Source organism: Theropithecus gelada, chromosome 2, assembly GCF_003255815.1.
Source record: "Theropithecus gelada isolate Dixy chromosome 2, Tgel_1.0, whole genome shotgun sequence".
Taxonomy (NCBI): domain Eukaryota; kingdom Metazoa; phylum Chordata; class Mammalia; order Primates; family Cercopithecidae; genus Theropithecus; species Theropithecus gelada.
This window is the reverse complement of record NC_037669.1, coordinates 35986280-36004860: the sequence shown is the minus strand read 5'-3', so window position 1 is coordinate 36004860 and position 18581 is coordinate 35986280. Positions and strand designations below refer to the sequence as shown.

The 18581-nt window shown below is 36.8% G+C and overlaps 1 protein-coding gene across 2 annotated transcripts in view; it reads left to right on the top strand.

The window, feature by feature from the left end:
• Positions 1-18581, top strand: part of LSAMP (limbic system associated membrane protein) — a 653298-nt gene that overhangs the window by 353182 nt on the left and 281535 nt on the right. For both annotated transcript variants that reach the window (XM_025377086.1, XM_025377085.1), the window contains exon 2: positions 635-867. In XM_025377086.1, coding sequence (XP_025232871.1) covers positions 635-867 — 233 coding nt within the window. The remainder of the gene's footprint in view (positions 1-634; positions 868-18581) is intronic.

Here is an 18581-nt window from a genome sequence, read left to right as displayed (position 1 = left end):
GTAGATCACGAGGTCAAGAGAGCCAGACCATCCTGGCTAACACGGTGAAACTCCGTCTCTACTAAAAATACAAAAAAACTAGCCGGGTGTGGTGGCGGGCGCCTGTAGTCCCAGCTACTCGGGAGGCTGAGGCAGGAGAATAGCGTGAACCCGGGAGGCGGAGCTTGCAGTGAGCCGAGATCGCGCCACTGCACTCCAGCCTGGGCGACAGAGCGAGACTCGTCTCAAAAAAAAAAAAAAAAAAAAGTAAACACAGTTCAAGATGGAGTAAAAGTGCTATGATATCAATTGTTTAATTCTCAAAATTACTTAAAAAGACGGAGTTCTGAGTGAGTGGCCTTTTCCTAAACAAGAAGATAATGGGAAGTCAATACTAATTTAACTTTGCCTTCATTACTCATACGCTGATTGTTTATTGCTGAACTGAGTCTAATATGATGACATCCATCCACTGGATGGTAATTACATCTTAAATGAAATAGTGAAAATTTAAGGACTCCAAGAATGGCATGGCAGTAATTCATTCGGCATATAATTATTTTTCTTGTTTGGACTTGTTGAGTCTGATCACCTAGAAAAGAAACACAGAAACAGTTGTTGTTAAGGCACTAATATTGTTACTCTGCTCTGTCAGGTGCGTTGTAGAAGACAAGAACTCAAAGGTGGCCTGGTTGAACCGTTCTGGCATCATTTTTGCTGGACATGACAAGTGGTCTCTGGACCCACGGGTTGAGCTGGAGAAACGCCATTCTCTGGAATACAGCCTCCGAATCCAGAAGGTGGATGTCTATGATGAGGGTTCCTACACTTGCTCAGTTCAGACACAGCATGAGCCCAAGACCTCCCAAGTTTACTTGATCGTACAAGGTAAGGAAAGTGTGGGATAGAAGGGTGGTAAGAAAGAGGTGGGAGTTGCAGAATAATAATGTACAAAATATTTGCAGAACCCTTTCTGAAAGGAAATATTCCCAAAGATACTATTGGACTTAAGTATTAATTTTCTGTCTAAAAAGAGACTTAAAATGAGAGGACCAAAAACAATATAGAGAGTGTACTTTGTTACTGAGGCCAGTAACATTAGTGAGAATGTTTTCACCTAGCCCTGAGTGTGAAAACCCACAGCAAAAGCCACAGCTGTTGGAACAATGTAAATCAGGGATACCAGAACACACAGAATGCTTAGAGCCATATGAAGTACACTTTTCCACCCTCTTAGGTACCAGATGCTCTGTTGAGTTTAAGAAAGTTTGGGTTTATCTGTCCTCACCCTGAAGATTATCAATAATTATCTTTTTTGTGATAGCAAAGTTCTTCTGGAAAAATAAAATTTTCCAGCAGACTTATGTTTTCAGCTGTTCGGGTTTCTATGTGGTTTGTATCTCTACTTAATGACAAGTTACTGGTGATCAAATCCAGTGACCAGGATCTGCAAAATAATTGGGGACAATTTGCTTCTAGATTGGTGGTTCCAAGGGCACATCTGAGTCATAGTTTTACAGGATAAGAACCTTAAATGGCATCCACATACCCCCAAACTATTGCTGTGTTGGGTTTCTTTTCCCGTAATTGCAGAATGAGAACAAAATTGATCAGCTGCACAATTTTATTGCAAGTGAAGTCCAGACACCAGCGTTTTCAATGTATCTATCAGGAAAGATCTAAGCACTAACAAACATTAGGGCTGTGTTCATGTATTCTTGATTTATAATTTTATGTAAATGTAATGCAAATTAGGCATGGCCCTAGGGCTCCTGTCAAGGTTCTGATGCAGTCAGTGGTGTGGCAAAGTTTGACTGTAGCTTCTATTAATGTGTTATGGAATTGATTATTGCAGTGTTTAAATTATTGCTGTCCAAACTCCTCTGATTAATAGATTGAAACTGGAATAAAATACATCAGAGACTGCCTGGTGCAGGGGTGCTTTAGTCATGTGACCTCTCTTTTGGTTCCTTTGCAATGGCTGATAGCTTCATTTTATTGCTTGTAAAAGGCATGTCTACTAGCTTGCAAAGTTCCAATCACAGTCAAAGCATAGGATGCTTTTCTTGTAGCTTAGTAGAGAGTATTTAAGCTCCATTACAAGAGAGACACCAGGGTATGGATCTTAGGCAACCTATTTACATTTGTAAACAAAATAGAAATACGTAAATATGCCAATGGGTTAATTTACCAACTCCCTCAAAACAAATACAAGCACACATTTATTCACACACACACACATCAAAACAAAAGAAAAAATTATACTAAAATCAATGGCAGAAGGAGGAGAGATAACTAGTTTACTTAGGACCCCTTAGAACAGATTTTACCTACTGACCAGTTATTGAGATTATCTCGTGATTTTTCTTCTTTGATTTTTAATGTAAGATTGTTTATTCATATATTTCTTTTTTTTTTTTTTTTTTTTTTGGAGACGGAGTCTCGCTCTGTCACCCAAGCTGGAGTGCAGTGGCTGGATCTCAGCTCACTGCAAGCTCCGCCTCCCGGGTCTATGCCATTCTCCTGCCTCAGCCTCCCAAGTAGCTGGGACTACTGGCGCCCGCCACCTCGCCCGGCTAGTTTTTTGTATTTTTTAGTAGAGACGGGGTTTCACTGTGTTAGCCAGGATGGTCTCGATCTCCTGACCTCGTGATCCGCCTGTCTCGGCCTCCCAAAGTGCTGGGATTACAGGCTTGAGCCACCGCGCCCGGCTCATATATTTCTTTATAATGGGTTATGCTTGAAAAAAACTGCTTGATTATATTATGATATTTCTACACAATTTTAGTAGCTTTATGGCCTTTGATGTCACTAAAAGGCCGCTAGAGACCATAACTAAAAATTGTGTATTGTCCTATACTGAATACATTTGACAATCTGAGCACTATATCCTTTGGTTTCTAGATGAGCAAACAGAAGTTAAATTTACGTTATACTTGCTCAAGGTCACAAGACAGTTCAGAGAATAGTTGAGTGCCAAGCAGATCTGGAAATCGAAAGCACTTTCCACTGGAATGGAGTTTTTTGGGTTTTTTTTTGGTTTTTTTTTCTTTTTTTGGCCATGATTTTAAAGACTAATTTAAGGATTCATAGTTAAGAATTTATATTTCAGTCTGAACTCTTAGCACCAAATGCCCAATGTTCCTCTTTTTTTTTTTTCTTATTTATCTTTTTACTCTTAAGCTACAAACATGAGCATCTCACAAGGGTTAAAACTAAAATTATGTTAGATACTACTGCATGTACCTTCCTGACATGGCAGTGCCAATGAAATTAAATTTAACTTAAGGGATGGAGAAGTGCCAAGTACTGTTTATCTACTATCTCATTTAATTCTAATAATACTACTTTTAGGTAGATGTTTACCCCTTTATTTTATATATATGCAAAAGTTTAAAGTTCAGAGACAGGAAGGAGCCTGCCAAAGGCTCTCTGTTGGCTTAGGACAGGGTTTCAAACCTGTTTGTCTGTTTCAAGATATTATTGTATTTTATTCTCAGCCACATTGTTTTGACAGAAAAAATCAACAACAAAGCTTGTACTTACAAGGGGGATAAAGAAAGCATGGTCTCCTCCTTAAGCCTGAGTCGCCAAGGGAAATTTTTGGACAATTACATACATATTAGATAATTTGATCTCAAGCACCAGATGGCTGAATCACTTCTCCTTGGGGCATTCAGCCTTGTGGCTATCAGAGGTTCCATCCAGTCACACTGTTCCCATTTATTTCTATTCCATTCTTCAACTCTATACAGTTGTCACCACATCAAAGATATTACTTGTAGGAATGGCTGACCTCTCCCTTTTCCCTAACCTCACAGCACCTTTCTTTAGAGTCTAAGATACTTTTAATTTTTTACATCCTGCCATGATCACCCTCCATGGTTTCTGCAAATTCAGTTCAACTAATGATTATGTAAATACTGTATTCCCTCTCCTTACACAATGGTGAAGCCACCTTGAGCTCAAAGGTGCTACAAGATATCACTAAAGAATAGCAGTTTAGAAGGTGGGTTCTGCAGAGTTGCATTGCTTGATTCAAATCTGCTTTTATTCTTGCTATTTAAATACACTTTGGGGATAAACCACTTAATTTCTCTGAGGTTCAGCTTTGTCATATGAAAAATATAAATAAAACTAACATTTTAAGTCCTCCTAAATTTATCGTAAGGATTAAATTAGATGATCTATGTAAACCTCTAATCCAGTGTCTGGAGATCATGTTTTCTCACCCACTAGGTTGATGATGATGTTGATAACAATGCTGTGGATGATGATGACGAATACCATGATGTTGCTGGTACTTCAGTACCTCCATAAAGCTCACTCCTGTCCTGGGGTGTTGCCCAGAATCTAACAGATGCTTTCACTCGTTGCCTATTATCCTTGCAGTAGGCTCTTTCAGTTTTTATTTTGGGTGCCTCTAGCCCATTTTTTCAGCTGTCCTTTTCCTTAGCATCCAGTCTTCAGCTTTACTTCCTTCAGATTCTAGAGAGCTTCTTTTTTAAAAATTTATTTTAGGTTTGAAGGTACATAGATAAACACATGTCAGAGGGGTTTATTGTACATACTGTTACATCACCCAGGTATTAAGCTCAGTACCCAATAGTTATCTTTTCTTATCCTCTCTCTCCTCTCACCCTCCACCCTCAAATAAACCTGTGTCTGTTATTTCCTTCTATGTGTTCATAAGTTCTTATCATTTAGCTCCCACTTATAAGTGAGAACATGTAGTATTTGGTTTTCTGTTCCTGCATTAGTTCACTAAGGATGATAGCCTACAGCCCCACCTATGTTCCCACAAAAGACATGATCTTGTTCTTTTTTATGGCTGCATAATATTTCATGTTGTACATATATCACATGTTCTTTATCCAGTCTGTCATTGATAGGCATTTAGTTTGATTCCATGTTTTTGCTATTGTGAACAGTGCTGCAATGAACATCTGCAGAATTCTACCATAGAGAGCTTCTTAAACTAGCATTTCTAGGTGTGGTTCTTGTATAGCCTGCAGCAAAGTTAACATTTTGGTTTTAAATGCAGATTCTGGATAACCACATCCAGAACAATGGAAGTATAATTTCTAAAAATGGGACTTAAACTTCTAAATCATTATGCTTTGCAGGTGATTCAGATGCACACACACAAAAACTCAAGAACTACTACTCTAAGGATCTAAGCAATCAGTGAGAGGGATTTACTGCTCCCTACCTGCTTATTTTCTTGTATGACATTGAATCAAATTATCTATAAAACTCTACAGAGCAGGTACTAGAGCCTTATAATAGTAAATAATATAAAATATCTGTGGACTCATCAAAATCATAGATTAATCTCATGTGCTTGAGCCCTGGGAATACCGGCTCCAAAAACTAGGGTATTTGTTTTAAATGTTACATTAAAAACCTTCATGTGTGTATGAATACAAAGGAAATGCTGACATGACAATATTTTAAAAATGAGAATCTTATTTTTAAATATCCCATTCACCATACTTTACAACCCATCTTTTATCATATTTTCAATTTCCGTACTGCCTAATTGTTAAGTTGGTACAAATAACAGAGTGGTCATTTTTATGTTGAATCTTTTGCTCCCATTTTCATGCTATTCTAATTTGGTTAATGTTGTTTTCAAAATGGCCTAATCTGCAAATACTAAAATTGGAGATAATTTTTTTTTAGCATTTTGAAGTTTTAAATATTTTTTCTAAATAAAGACTTAAATTTCACTGTAGTGCTAAATAGAATCCCATACATTTTTCTCAGCACTGTGATTCAAATCACACACATGGCTTGTCGGACTTTATCCATTAGTTGCCAGGAAATTTATTGCATAATTACTTTATATAAAATAATATAATTGTGAAAAAATATGAGAGTAGGACTCCTTATTAGACCAACATGCTTGGTGTGTATTTTTTAAAATCTCCACATTTAAAAAGCTTCATTTCCTATATCTCATTAATCCTAGAATATCTATAAATACATAATGACTTAAAATTATAATGTCTCTAGATGCCCTTTAAATTTAATAATTGAAAACTTAAATATTAGGAAACCCAACGTCTTTTTTTTTTTTTTTTTGAGACAGAATCTCACTGTGTCGCCAGTCTCGGGTGCAGTGGCACCATGTTGGCTCACTGCAACCTCCACTTTCTGGATTCAAGCAATTCTCCTGCCTCTGCCTCCCAAGTAGCTGAGACTACAGGTGCGCACCACCACACCTGGCTAACTTTTAGGAGAGATGAGGTTTCATCATGTTGGCCAGGATGGTCTCCATCTCTTGACCTTGTGATCCACCTACCTTGGCCTCCCAAAGTGCTGGGATTATAGGCATGAGCCACCACGCTGGCCCTCAATTTACACTTTTAATGATTACTCTAGAGCTTATTGTTTCTAGGATTTAAATTTTTAGAAGCAAGTTTTACAATTCTGTTAACCACTCTGAATGCTGACCAAAATCTGTTACCCAGAACTCTAAGACGGTATCTCGTTTTTCTCTCAGAATCGCTCTCCTTTCCTTCTGTTACTTTCTTCTTTCTTCCTTCACTCCCACACTTCTTCCTTCCCTTTTGTAATAAATATCATGTTGCATTGATTATTCTTTCAACGACTGTACATTGCCTATAAAATTTTTTTCAAAAGTTTTGCCTATAGCTCCTTTTTAAAATTTAAGGCATTCTAATAAAATAAGAATTGGAAGTCTTAGATTTGTTCTTAGTATTAATTTTGTTGACTATTGAGAATCTTAGTGATTAACTGGAATTTTCTCATTTGAATTTTACATGCTGAAGTCTACTAATTTTTCTACTCTTCAGCTTAATTTTTGAGACAATAGGCTCTTGATTGACTGTATAATCGGTCAGGTTCAGACTTGAAAGCCTTAACTATTCACGTCAGCAACCAGACAGCTAATGAAAGGGAAGAACTGAAACTTTTTAGTTAAGATGGTTAGCAATGTTACCTCATGCAGTTTTAACTTGATATGCTTCCCTGTAGAAAGGATTTCAAGTTTTGTCTAAACCAATCCCATCCAAGCATACCAAGCATAATTAATTACTGTCTACAAACCCTTTTTATATAGCTGTAGTCCATCTTTTAGTTATTAAGTTATATAACCTGTATACATCCACATACTTTCTAATCTAAACTGCTTTTGTTCTTCTTCAAAGGAGAAAAAATAAGGGAAAATAAAAAAAGTTATCTTAGTACCAATAGTGGCACGAGAGTTGGGTCAGGATAAAAATCTAGACTTCATGAAAGAAAAAAGAAGTTTCTTGAAGACAGAGATGAACTAATATTTAACTATATTCAAATATTGAATCATTGAATCTATGAAGATTTTAATACCTTATGGGGAAAATTTTGAGAGTTATTAGGAAGATGTGGAGGTAGAGATTTATTTCTTATCGTATCTGCCTCTGCTAAATATTGTAACTACATCCAGTCTATGGCAAGTTATTTTTACTTGGATTTACACAATATCATATGTGGCTATTCACACATGATCTGGCTTTTACACAGATATTTAAACTTAAGTATTAAAATAAGGATATCTACTCTTTCAAATATGTTTAAATAGTACCATAAACCACTATAAATTATCGTTATCTGTACATTTATGTTTTCTACAAATTACCTTAAAAATGTACTCTTAAAAATATTAAAGGCAATTTTTTGAATTTATGTATTTAAACAGCCAAGAAAGATGACATATATATGTATATATTCAATATATAGCTATTTCTATTGTTTTCAGTTTGCTACAAATAGGCAATTTTTTTTGACAAAACTCTTCTGTATGACATGGGTTGTCTTTATAATGTTTCCAGTCCTAGGTCTGCCTGAGTGAAAAACAAATTAAGTGTACAAAACACAATAAGGCTTCTTTCATTTTTTTTTTCTTTTTCTTTCTTTTTTTTTTTGAGATGGAGTCTCGCTCTGTTGCCCAGGCTGCAGTGCGGTGGCCTGATCTCAGCTCACCACAGCCTCCGCCTCCAGGGTTCAAGCGATTCTCCTGCCTCAGCCTCCTGAGTAGCTGGGACTACAGGCGTGCACCACCACACCCGGCTAATTTTTGTATTTTTAGTAGAGATGAGGGTTTCACTATGTTGGCCAGGCTGGTCTCAAACTCCTGACCTCGTGATCCGCCTGCCTTGGCCTCCCAAAGTGCTGGGATTACAGGCGTGAGCCACCATGCCTAGCTGGCTTCTTTCATTCTTATTAGTTAAAAAGCTAGTAGGCAGGCTGAAATGTTGTGGAAGAGCAGCCCAACTTGTACCAAGGCCTGAAGAAGAAAGGATTCTGAATGAGGAAGCATCTCTGAAGGGCCAGGCCCACCCAAGAGAGCAGCTGAAGGGAAAACCACCTGGGAAAGTTGGCACCTTGGCTACATTGAAGAGAATTGAGCAAGTAAATAAAAATATTGAAGATAATGATAACCAGTTTCTTATTGTTGGAGAAGAGAGTATAAATGTGGACAGGGAGAAAGCTAACATGAGTCTTGTGCTATTGGATTGAAATTGAAGTTATTAGTGATTATTCATAAGTTTTAATAGGGGAGGGAGAGAGAGAGAGAGATGTGTACATATATTTCCTAACCCTGCCCCTGCCCACTAAGAGGCCCTGGAGCACTGACACCCCAGTAGCAATTCATATACCTAATACTTAGCATCCTCATTTTGGTTTTAAAATATCACTATCCACTTAAAGAAAGGGTTACTTGGAGAAACAGCTGGTACCAGGACTGGGGCAAGGAAGGAACAATATAACTTGGAGCATCTCTTGGGCCAGGAAGTAAGAATGTACTCAAAAAATGACGAGTCATGTCAAAAGTACATGGAAGCCAGCTTGAGAGGGACTTTCACCAGCCAAGTATAGGACAATTGGGGTATTGAAAGAAATAACTGCAATATATTATAATTCTGATATAAATTAGACACTATTTATTAAATAAAGAGAATATAAAGCCCTTTTGTATTATAGAATGCTAATAGAAGGAATGATGGAGTTTGAAAAATATTATTTGGCAACCATCACAGAAATAATTAATTCAAGCAAGAAATATCAAGGGATACTAAAACTTGCAAGTGAAAATGAAATAAGGAATAATGTCAAAGTAGCTGCCCACAAAATATTTGTTAAATACAAAGAGAGAAAAGACTAATTAAAAAAGTAGTACAACCTACCTGACACAATATTAATCAAGTGATCGAAGTTAACACTACTAGTAATGGACAAATTGGCATCATTTGCCAAAAGATAAGAGGCAATGAGCTAAACACACATCACTTCTGTGAAATATTTCCCAGAACCTGAGTCTCATAATAAGAAGACATTGGACACACCCAAATTAAAGAACATTCTATAGAAAGACTGGCCTCTAATCTTCATAAATATCTAGGTTATAAAAGTCAAGAGAGACTGAAGAACTGACCAAGATTGAAGGAGATAAGAGAGAAATGACAACTGGGTATACTATGTGACCTTTTTGCTAGACAAGGCATGATGCAGCAATTGACAAAACTTGAGTCTGTGGGTGAAGGATACATAGGAACTATCTGTATTATTCTTATAACTTCTATAAACTTGAAATTATTTCAGAGTGAAAGTGAAACACAATAATACTTAAGGCAATAATACTTAAGGCAGGTATTAGGATTAAAAGCTTGCGAATAAAATAAAAAATTATATTAAATATTAAATACAGCATAGTTAAGCAGTTTGTTTCAAGCATAATCCATTATAAAGAAGTGTATGAATAAAATATACTTCATTAAAAAGTCAAGGGACAAAAATCATGAGATAATCCCATGAGGAACAAAATACATAGAATATAGTTTAACTTCTATTCCTGATGTGTTTAAAATACTCTGAAATTTAGTGAGCTAAGTATAGAGGATTTATTTCTTAACATGAAAAAGATGGGTAATTAAAGTCAGAACTAATGCAAGCATACCAACGATCATTATTATTACTTAACATTATATAGTTATTTATATAGGGGCTATAGTCAGTGCAATGAAACAAGGTAATAAAATACAATGGTTTAAATATGGGAAAAGAGGAAATAAATTTGTCAATATTTTCAGCTAATATGATTAACTAGAAAAACACATAAATTAGTTAGCAAATATCTTAACAATATTTAACAATACAAATATATTAACAATACTAATAAATAAATTAATTTGTATTAACAATACTAACAGTAGTTTGATAATTTGTGCATTTATCTGAAGAAATATATTAAATCATTAGTTTCTATATATAGTTATAAAACAACATGAAATATACTAAAAATGGTCATTCAAAAAGCTGCAAAAATATAAGAACATTTAAGAATAAATTAAACAATGTAGAGAACATAAATGCAAAAATTAAAAGGATGAAAGAACACACTTTTTTGTTTTGCTTGCTTGGGTATTTTTTGCTGTTGTTTTACATTAGAACGAAATAATTCTTGAATGGCAACTAAAATAATATTAAAGATGTAAAGATGTTTAAAATGAAAATATAATGATCGCCAAGGTAAACTGAATTTTTTATGTACCTAAAAATTACTTTGGAGATTTTAAAATTGAAATTACACCAAATTCATCAAATTAATTATGAAGAATGGGCAGGCATAAATAACCAACTTTAAAGAATAATTATTGGCCAGGCACGGTGGTTCATGCCTGTAATCCCAGCACTTTGGGAGGCCGAAGCGGGCGGATCACGAAGTCATGAGATCCAGATCATCCTGGCTAAAACAGTGAAACCCCGTCTCTACTAAAAATACAAAAAATTAGCCGGGCGTGGTGGTGGGCTCCTGTAGTCCCAGCTACTCGGGAGGCTGAGGCAGGAGAATGGTGTGAACCTGGGAGGCAGAGGTTGCAGTGAGCTGAGACTGCGCCACTGCACTCCAGCCTGGGTGACACAGCAAGACTCTGTCTCAAAAAAAATCCAACCATATATATATATGTTATTTTATTGGGAAGAAAGACTTCTACAGCTAGAAAACTACATCTGCAAAACATATTTAAAAACCATAAAGTCAGTGGATCTAAATGAAAGGCTCAAAACTCTACCGCATATGGTCATGTCAAATATGATGTAGATTTAACATAATGGAGAAAGTGTGATTATTCAACAAAATGTTTTGAATGAATTAATTTTTTAAAAAGTTGTATTTTTACTAAACAGCCATGTATGAAAATTAACACCAGATCTCTTAAAGATTTAAAAGTAAAAAGTGAAGAAAAAGGCTAGAATTATCTATAAATATGTCTCTCCAATGAAGTGTGGAAGGCTGCCTTAGCATAAAAGTAAATGAAAAGTATAGAAAACAAATTTGGCTAAACATATATAAATATATAAAATTAAAAGACGCTATAGGCTGGACGCGGTGACTCACACTTGTAATGCCAACACTTTGGGAGGCTGAGGCAGGCGGATCACCTGAGATCAGGAGTTCGAGACCAGGCTGGCCAATACGGTGAAACCCCATCTTTACTAAAAATACAAAAATTAGCTGGGTGTGGTGGCATGGGCCTGTAGTCCCAGCTACTTGGGAGGGTAAGGCAGGAGATCACTTGAACCCAGGAAGCGGAGGTTTGCAGTGAGCAGAGATTGTGCCACTGCACTCCAGCCTGGGTGACAGAGCGAGACTCCATTTCAAAAAAAAAGCAATACTCCTTGAGAAGAGCAACTCTAAGACACATAATTGTCAGATTCACCAAAGTTGAATCGAAGGAAAAAATGTTAAGGGCAGCCAGAGAGAAAGGTCGGGTTACACACAAAGGGAAGCCCATCAGACTAACAGCAGATCTCTCAGCAGAAACTCTCCAAGCCAGAAGAGAGTGGGGACCAATATTCAACATTCTTAAAGAAAAGAATTTTCAACCCAGAATTTCATATCCAGCCAAACTAAGTTTCATACGTGAACAAGAAATAACATCCTTTACAGATAAGCAAATGCTTAGAGATTTTGTCACCACCAGGCCTGCCCTACAAGAGATCCTGAGGAAGCACTAAACGTGGAAAGGAACAACAGGTACCAGCGATTGCAAAAACATGTCAAAATGTAAAGTCCATCAATGCTAGGAAGAAACAGCATCAACTAGTGAGCAAAATAACCAGCTAATATCATAATGACAGGATCAAGTTCACACATAACAATATTAACCTTAAATGTAAATGAACTGAATGGTCCAATTAAAAGACACAGACTGGCAAATTGGATGAAGAGTCAAGACTCATCAGTTTGCTGTATTCAGGAGACCCATCTCACATGCAGAGACACACATAGGCTCAAAATAAAGGGATGGAGGAAGATCTATCAAGCAAATGGAAAACAAAAAAAGCAGGTGTTGCAATCCTAGTCTCTGATAAAACAGACTCTAAACCAAAAGAGACAAAGAAGGCCATTAAATAATGGTAAAGAGATCAATTCATCAGGAAGAGCTAACTATCATAAATATATATGTACCCAATACAGGAGCACCCAGATTCATAAAGCAAGTCCTTAGAGACTTACAAAGAGACTTAGACTCCCATACAATAATAATGGGTGACTTTAACACTCCACTGTCAACATTAGACAGATCAACAACACAGAAAGTTAACAAGGATATCCAGGAATTGAACTCAACTCTGCACCGAGCAGACTTAATAGACATCTACAGAACTCTCCACCCCAAATCAACAGAATATACATTCTTCTCAGCACCACATCACACTTATTCCAAAATTGACAACGTAGTTGGAAGTAAAGCACTCCTCAGCAAATGTAAAAGAACAGATATTATAACAAACTGTCTCTCAGATCACAGTGCAATCAAACTGGAACTCAGGACTAAGAAACTCAATCAAAACCACTCAACTACATGGAAACTGAACAACCTGCTCCTGAATAAGTACTGGGTACATAACGAAATGAAGGCAGAAATAAAGATGTTCTTTGAAACCAATGAGAACAAAGATACAACATACCAGAATCTCTGGGACACATTTAAAGCAGTGTGTAGAGGGAAATGTATAGCACTAAATGCCCACAAGAGAAAGCAGGAAAGATCTAAAATTGACACCCTAACATCACAATTAAAAGAACTAGAGAAGTAAGAGCAAACACATTCAAAAGCTAGCAGAAGGCAAGAAATAACTAAGATCAGAGCAGAAATGAAGGAGATAGAGACACAAAAAAACCATCCAAAAAATCAATGAATCCAGGAGCTGATTTTTTGAAAAGATCAACAAAATGGATAGACCACTAGCAAGACTAATAAAGAAGAAAAGAGAGGAGAATCAAATCGATGCAATAAAAAACGATAAAGGGGATATCACCACTGACCCCACAGAAATACAAATTACCATCAGAGAATACTATAAATGCCTCTATGCAAATAAACTAGAAAACCTAGAAGAAATGGATAATTTCCTGGACACTTACACTCTCCCAAGACTAAACCAGGAAGAAGTTGAATCCTTGAATAGACCAATAGCAGGCTCTGAAATTGAGGCAATAATTAATAGCCTACCAACCAAAAAAAGTCCAGGACCAGACGGATTCACAGCCGAATTCTATCAGAGGTACAAGGAAGAGTTGGTACCATTCCTTCTGAAACTATTCCAATCAATGGGAAAAGAGGGAATCCTCCCTAACTCATTTTATGAGGCCAACATCATCCTGATACCAAAGCCTGGCAGAGATATGACAATAAAAGAGAATTTAGACCAATATCCCTGATGAACATTGATGCAAAAATCCTCAATAAAATACTGGCAAACCGAATCCAGCAGCACATCAAAAAGCTTATCCACCATGATCAAGTGGGCTTCATCCCTGGGATGCAAGGCTAGTTCAACATACACAAATCAATAAACGTAATCCAGCACATAAACAGAACCAAAGACAAAAACCACATGATTATCTCAATAGATGCAGAAAAGGCCTTTGACAAAATTCAACAGCCCTTTATGCTAAAAGCTCTCAATAAATTTGGTATTGATGAAACGTATCTCAAAAGAATAAGAGCTATTTATGACAGAACCACAGCCAATATCATACCGAATGGGCAAAAACTGGAAGCATTCCCTTTGAAAACTGGCACAAGACAGGGATGCCCTCTCTCACCACTCCTATTCAACATTGTGTTGGAAGTTCTGGCTAGGGCAATCAGGCAAGAGAAAGAAATAAAGATTATTCAATTAGGAAAAAAGGAAGTCAAATTGTCCTTGTTTGCAGATGACATGATTGTATATTTAGAAAACCCCATTGTCTCAGCCCAAAATCTCCTTAAGCTGATAAGCAACTTCAGGAAAGTCTCAGGATACAAAATTAATGTGCAAAAATCACAAGCATTCTTATACACCAGTAACAGACAAACAGAGATCCAAATCATGAATGAACTCCCATTCACAATAGCTTCAAAGAGAATAAAATACCTAGGAATCCAACTTACAAGGAATGTAAAGGATCTCTTCAAGGAGAACTACAAACCACTGCTCAGTGAAATAAAAGAGGACACAAACAAATGGAAGAACATACCATGCTCATGGACAGGAAGAATCAATATCATGAAAATGGCCATACTGCCCAAGGTAATTTAGAGATTCAATGCCATCCCCATTAAACTACCAAAGAGTTTCTTCACAGAATTGGAAAAAACTGCTTTAAAGTTCATATGGAACCAAAAAAGACCCCGCATTGCCAAGACAATCTTAAGCCAAAAGAACAAAGCTGGAGGCATCACGCTACCTGACTTCAAACTATACTACAAGGCTACAGTAACCAAAACAGCATGGTACTGGTATCAAAACAGAAATATAGACCAATGGAACAGAACAGAGCCCTCAGAAATAATACCACACATCTACAGCCATCTGATCTTTGACAAATCTGACAAAAACAAGAAATGGGGAAAGGATTCCCTATTTAATAAATGGTGCTGGGAAAATTGGCTAGCCATAAGTAGAAAGCTGAAAGTGGATCCTTTCCTTACTCCTTATACGAAAATTAATTCAAGATGGATTAGAGACTTAAATGTTAGACCTAAAACCGTAAAAACCCTAGAAGAAAACCTAGGTAATACCATTCAGGACATAGGCATGGGCAAGGACTTCATGTCTAAAACACCAAAAGCAACGGCAACAAAAGCCAAAATTGACAAATGGGATCTAATTAAACTAAAGAGCTTCTGCACAGAAAAGAAACTACCATCAGAGTGAACAGGCAACCTACAGAATGGGAGAAAATTTTTGCAATCTACTCATCTGACAAAGGGCTAATATCCGGAACCTATAAAGAACTCAATCAAATTTACAAGAAAAAAAAAAAACAACCCCATCAAAAAGTGGGCAAAGGATATGAACAGACACTTCTCAAAAGGAGACATTCATATAGCCAACAGACACATGAAAAAATGCTCATCATCACTTTCCATCAGAGAAATGCAAATCAAAACCACAATAAGATACCATCTCACACCAGTTAGAATGGCAATCATTAAAAAATCAGGAAACAACAGGTGCTGGAGAGGATGTGGAGAAATAGGAACACTTTTACACTGTTGGTGGGACTGTAAACTAGTTCAACCATTGTGGAAAACAGTGTGGTGATTCCTCAAGGATCTAGAACTAGAAATACCATTTGACACAGCCATCCCATTGCTGGGGATATACCCAAAGGATTGTAAGTCATCCTGCTATAAAGACACATACACATGTATGTGTATTGCGGTACTATTCACAATAGCAAAAACTTGGAATCAACCCAAATGTCCATCAGTGACAGACTGGATTCAGAAAATGTGGCACATATGCACCATGGAATACTATGCAGCCATAAAAAAGGATGATTCGTGTCCTTTGTAGGGACATGGATGCAGCTGGAAACCATCATTCTCAGGAAACTATTGCAAGAACAGAAAACCAAATACCACGTGTTCTCACTCATAGGTGGGAACTGAACAATGAGATCACCTGGACACAGAAAGGGGAACATCACACACCGGGTCCTATTGTGCTTAGGGGGTAGCGGGGAGGGATAGCATTAGGAGATATACCTAATGTAAATGATGAGTTAATAGGTGCAGCACACCAACATGGCACATGTATACATATGTAACAAACCTGCACGTTGTGCACGTGTACCCTAGAACTTAAAGTATAAAATTTTTAAAAAGCAATAAAGTGATTTAAAAACAAAATAAAAAACCAGGTAAGCTTTAATGCCATTGGTATATGAATAGATTCCAGCAGAGTAATGAAGACAATTTAAAAAAAAAATGAATAAAGGCCAAGTGTTGTGGCTCACGCCTGTAATCCCAGCACTTCGGGAAGCCAACGCAGGCAGATCACGAGGTCAGGAGGTCAAGACCAGTCTGGCAAACATAGTGAAACCCCGTGTCTACTAAAGATACAAAAAATTAGTCAAGCCTGGTGGCATGTGCCTGTAGTTCCAGCTACTTGGGAGGCTGAAGTAGGAGAATTGCTTGAACCCTAGAGGTCACTGCACTCCAGTCTGGGCGACAGAGCAAGACTCTGTCACAAAAAGAAAAAAAAAAAAAAGAAGAAGAAGAAGAAAAAGAAAAAAAGGCTGGGCACGGAGGCTTATGCCTGTAATACCAACACTTTGGGAGCCAAGGTGGGCAGATCACCAGAGGTCGGGAGTTCAAGACCAGCTTGACCAACATGGAGAAACCCTGTGTCTCTATTAAAAATACAAAATTAGCCAGATGTGGTGGTGCATGCCCATAATCCCAGCTACTCGGGAGGCTGAGAATTGCTTGAATCGGGGTAGTGGAGGTTGCAGTGAGCTGAAATTGCACCATTGCACTCCAACCTGGGCAACAAGAGCGAAACTCTGTCTAAACAAACAAACAAAAAAAGAAAAAAGAAAATATGAGTAAACTTTGTCAAAGACATAAATTGCCAATTTACAAAAGAACACATGGAAATAACAAACATGGAAAATTATTAAAACCTCACTAATAATCAAGGAAATGCAAAGTAAAACAGCAATAAATTGTTATTTTTAAAACTAGTAATACTAGGAAAGGGTTAACAAAATGAGGATGGCCAGAGTTGACAAGTTAGTAGGAAAACTGACACTTTTATATCTCCCTGTTGAGAGTATAAATTAATGGAAACTTTCCCTAGGGTAATGTAGGGATATCTATCAACGTTTTAAAATATATTTGCATCATTTGACCCAGTAATTCCACTTCCATGTGTATAGAAATAAAACCATCTGAAATACAAAAGGTTTTGGGCAAAGTGGTCATTACGGAATTATTTTTTTTTAATTATGGAAAATGTCATAAATATTCAGAATAAGGAATTGGGAAGTTAAATTAAGGTCATTTCATGAGAAATACTATTATAATGAACATTATAATGGCTTCCCAGCATTCAAACCTCTTCCCTGTTTGGGAGGATTTTCCTCCTTGTCAATATGTTTGGGAGGCAGACATTACCACCCAGCATAAATGCTGAAATAAAATCCAGGCATCCTCAAAACTGAAGCCTTAGTATGAGATCCAGGCTTTAAGATTCCAGTGCACCTACCCCAGACTTAGAATTTTTAATAGATATTGTTGATAGAAGGAACTCAAAACCAAGGAGAATTTATTCAGGTATTTGGTGGCACTTGTACCAGTGAGCTTATATGGAAGTGGTTGTATCATTGATGTTTCAGTAAGGCCTGGATCCAGGGTCATGTTGGTGGTGGTGAGAGCTATGTCATTCTTATTCAGATTCAATAGCAGTCATGTCCTCTTTATATGATTTTTGGCATAATTCTTATTTTAGATTCTTCCCAGTGATGTGGGTTGCAATGATTTCCTTTTCTACCTAAGACAGCCAAAGATTTTTTTTCTATTTTTTTCAAATAAAAACAATGAGTTATACAACTAAGTATATGTTAACTATCATGTTTTATGAGACATTTTAATAAATGATAAAAAATATTTGCAATATATGGTTAAATTAAGTGGTAGTATGGTCTCAGCCCAAAAGCTTCTTAAGCTGATAAGCAACTTCATCAAAGTCTCAGGATACAAAATCGATATGCAAAAATCACTAGCATTTCTGTACTCCAACAACAGGCAAACAGCCAAATCATGAATGGACCCCCATTCACAATTACTACAAAAAGTATAAAATACCTAGGAATACAGCTAACAAGGGAAGTGAAGGACCCCTTGAAGGAGAACTACAAAACACTGCTCAAGGAAATCAGAGAGGACACAAACAAATGGAAAACATTCCATGCTCATGGATAGAATCAATGTTGTGAAAATGGTCACACTGCCCAAAGTAATTTATAGATTAAATGCTATTCCCATTAAACTACCATTGACATTCTTCACAGAATTAGAAAAAAAAACTATTTTAAAATTCATATGGAACCAAAAAAGAGCCCAAATCACCAGGAAAATCCTAAGCAAAAAGATAAAGCTGGAGGCATCACACCACCCAACTTCAAACTATAGTACAAAGCCACAGTAACCACAACAGTATGGTAATCATACAAAAAACAGACATATAGACCAATGGAACAGAAAGGGAACTCAGAAACAGGACCACACACCTAAAACCATCTGATCTGTGACAAA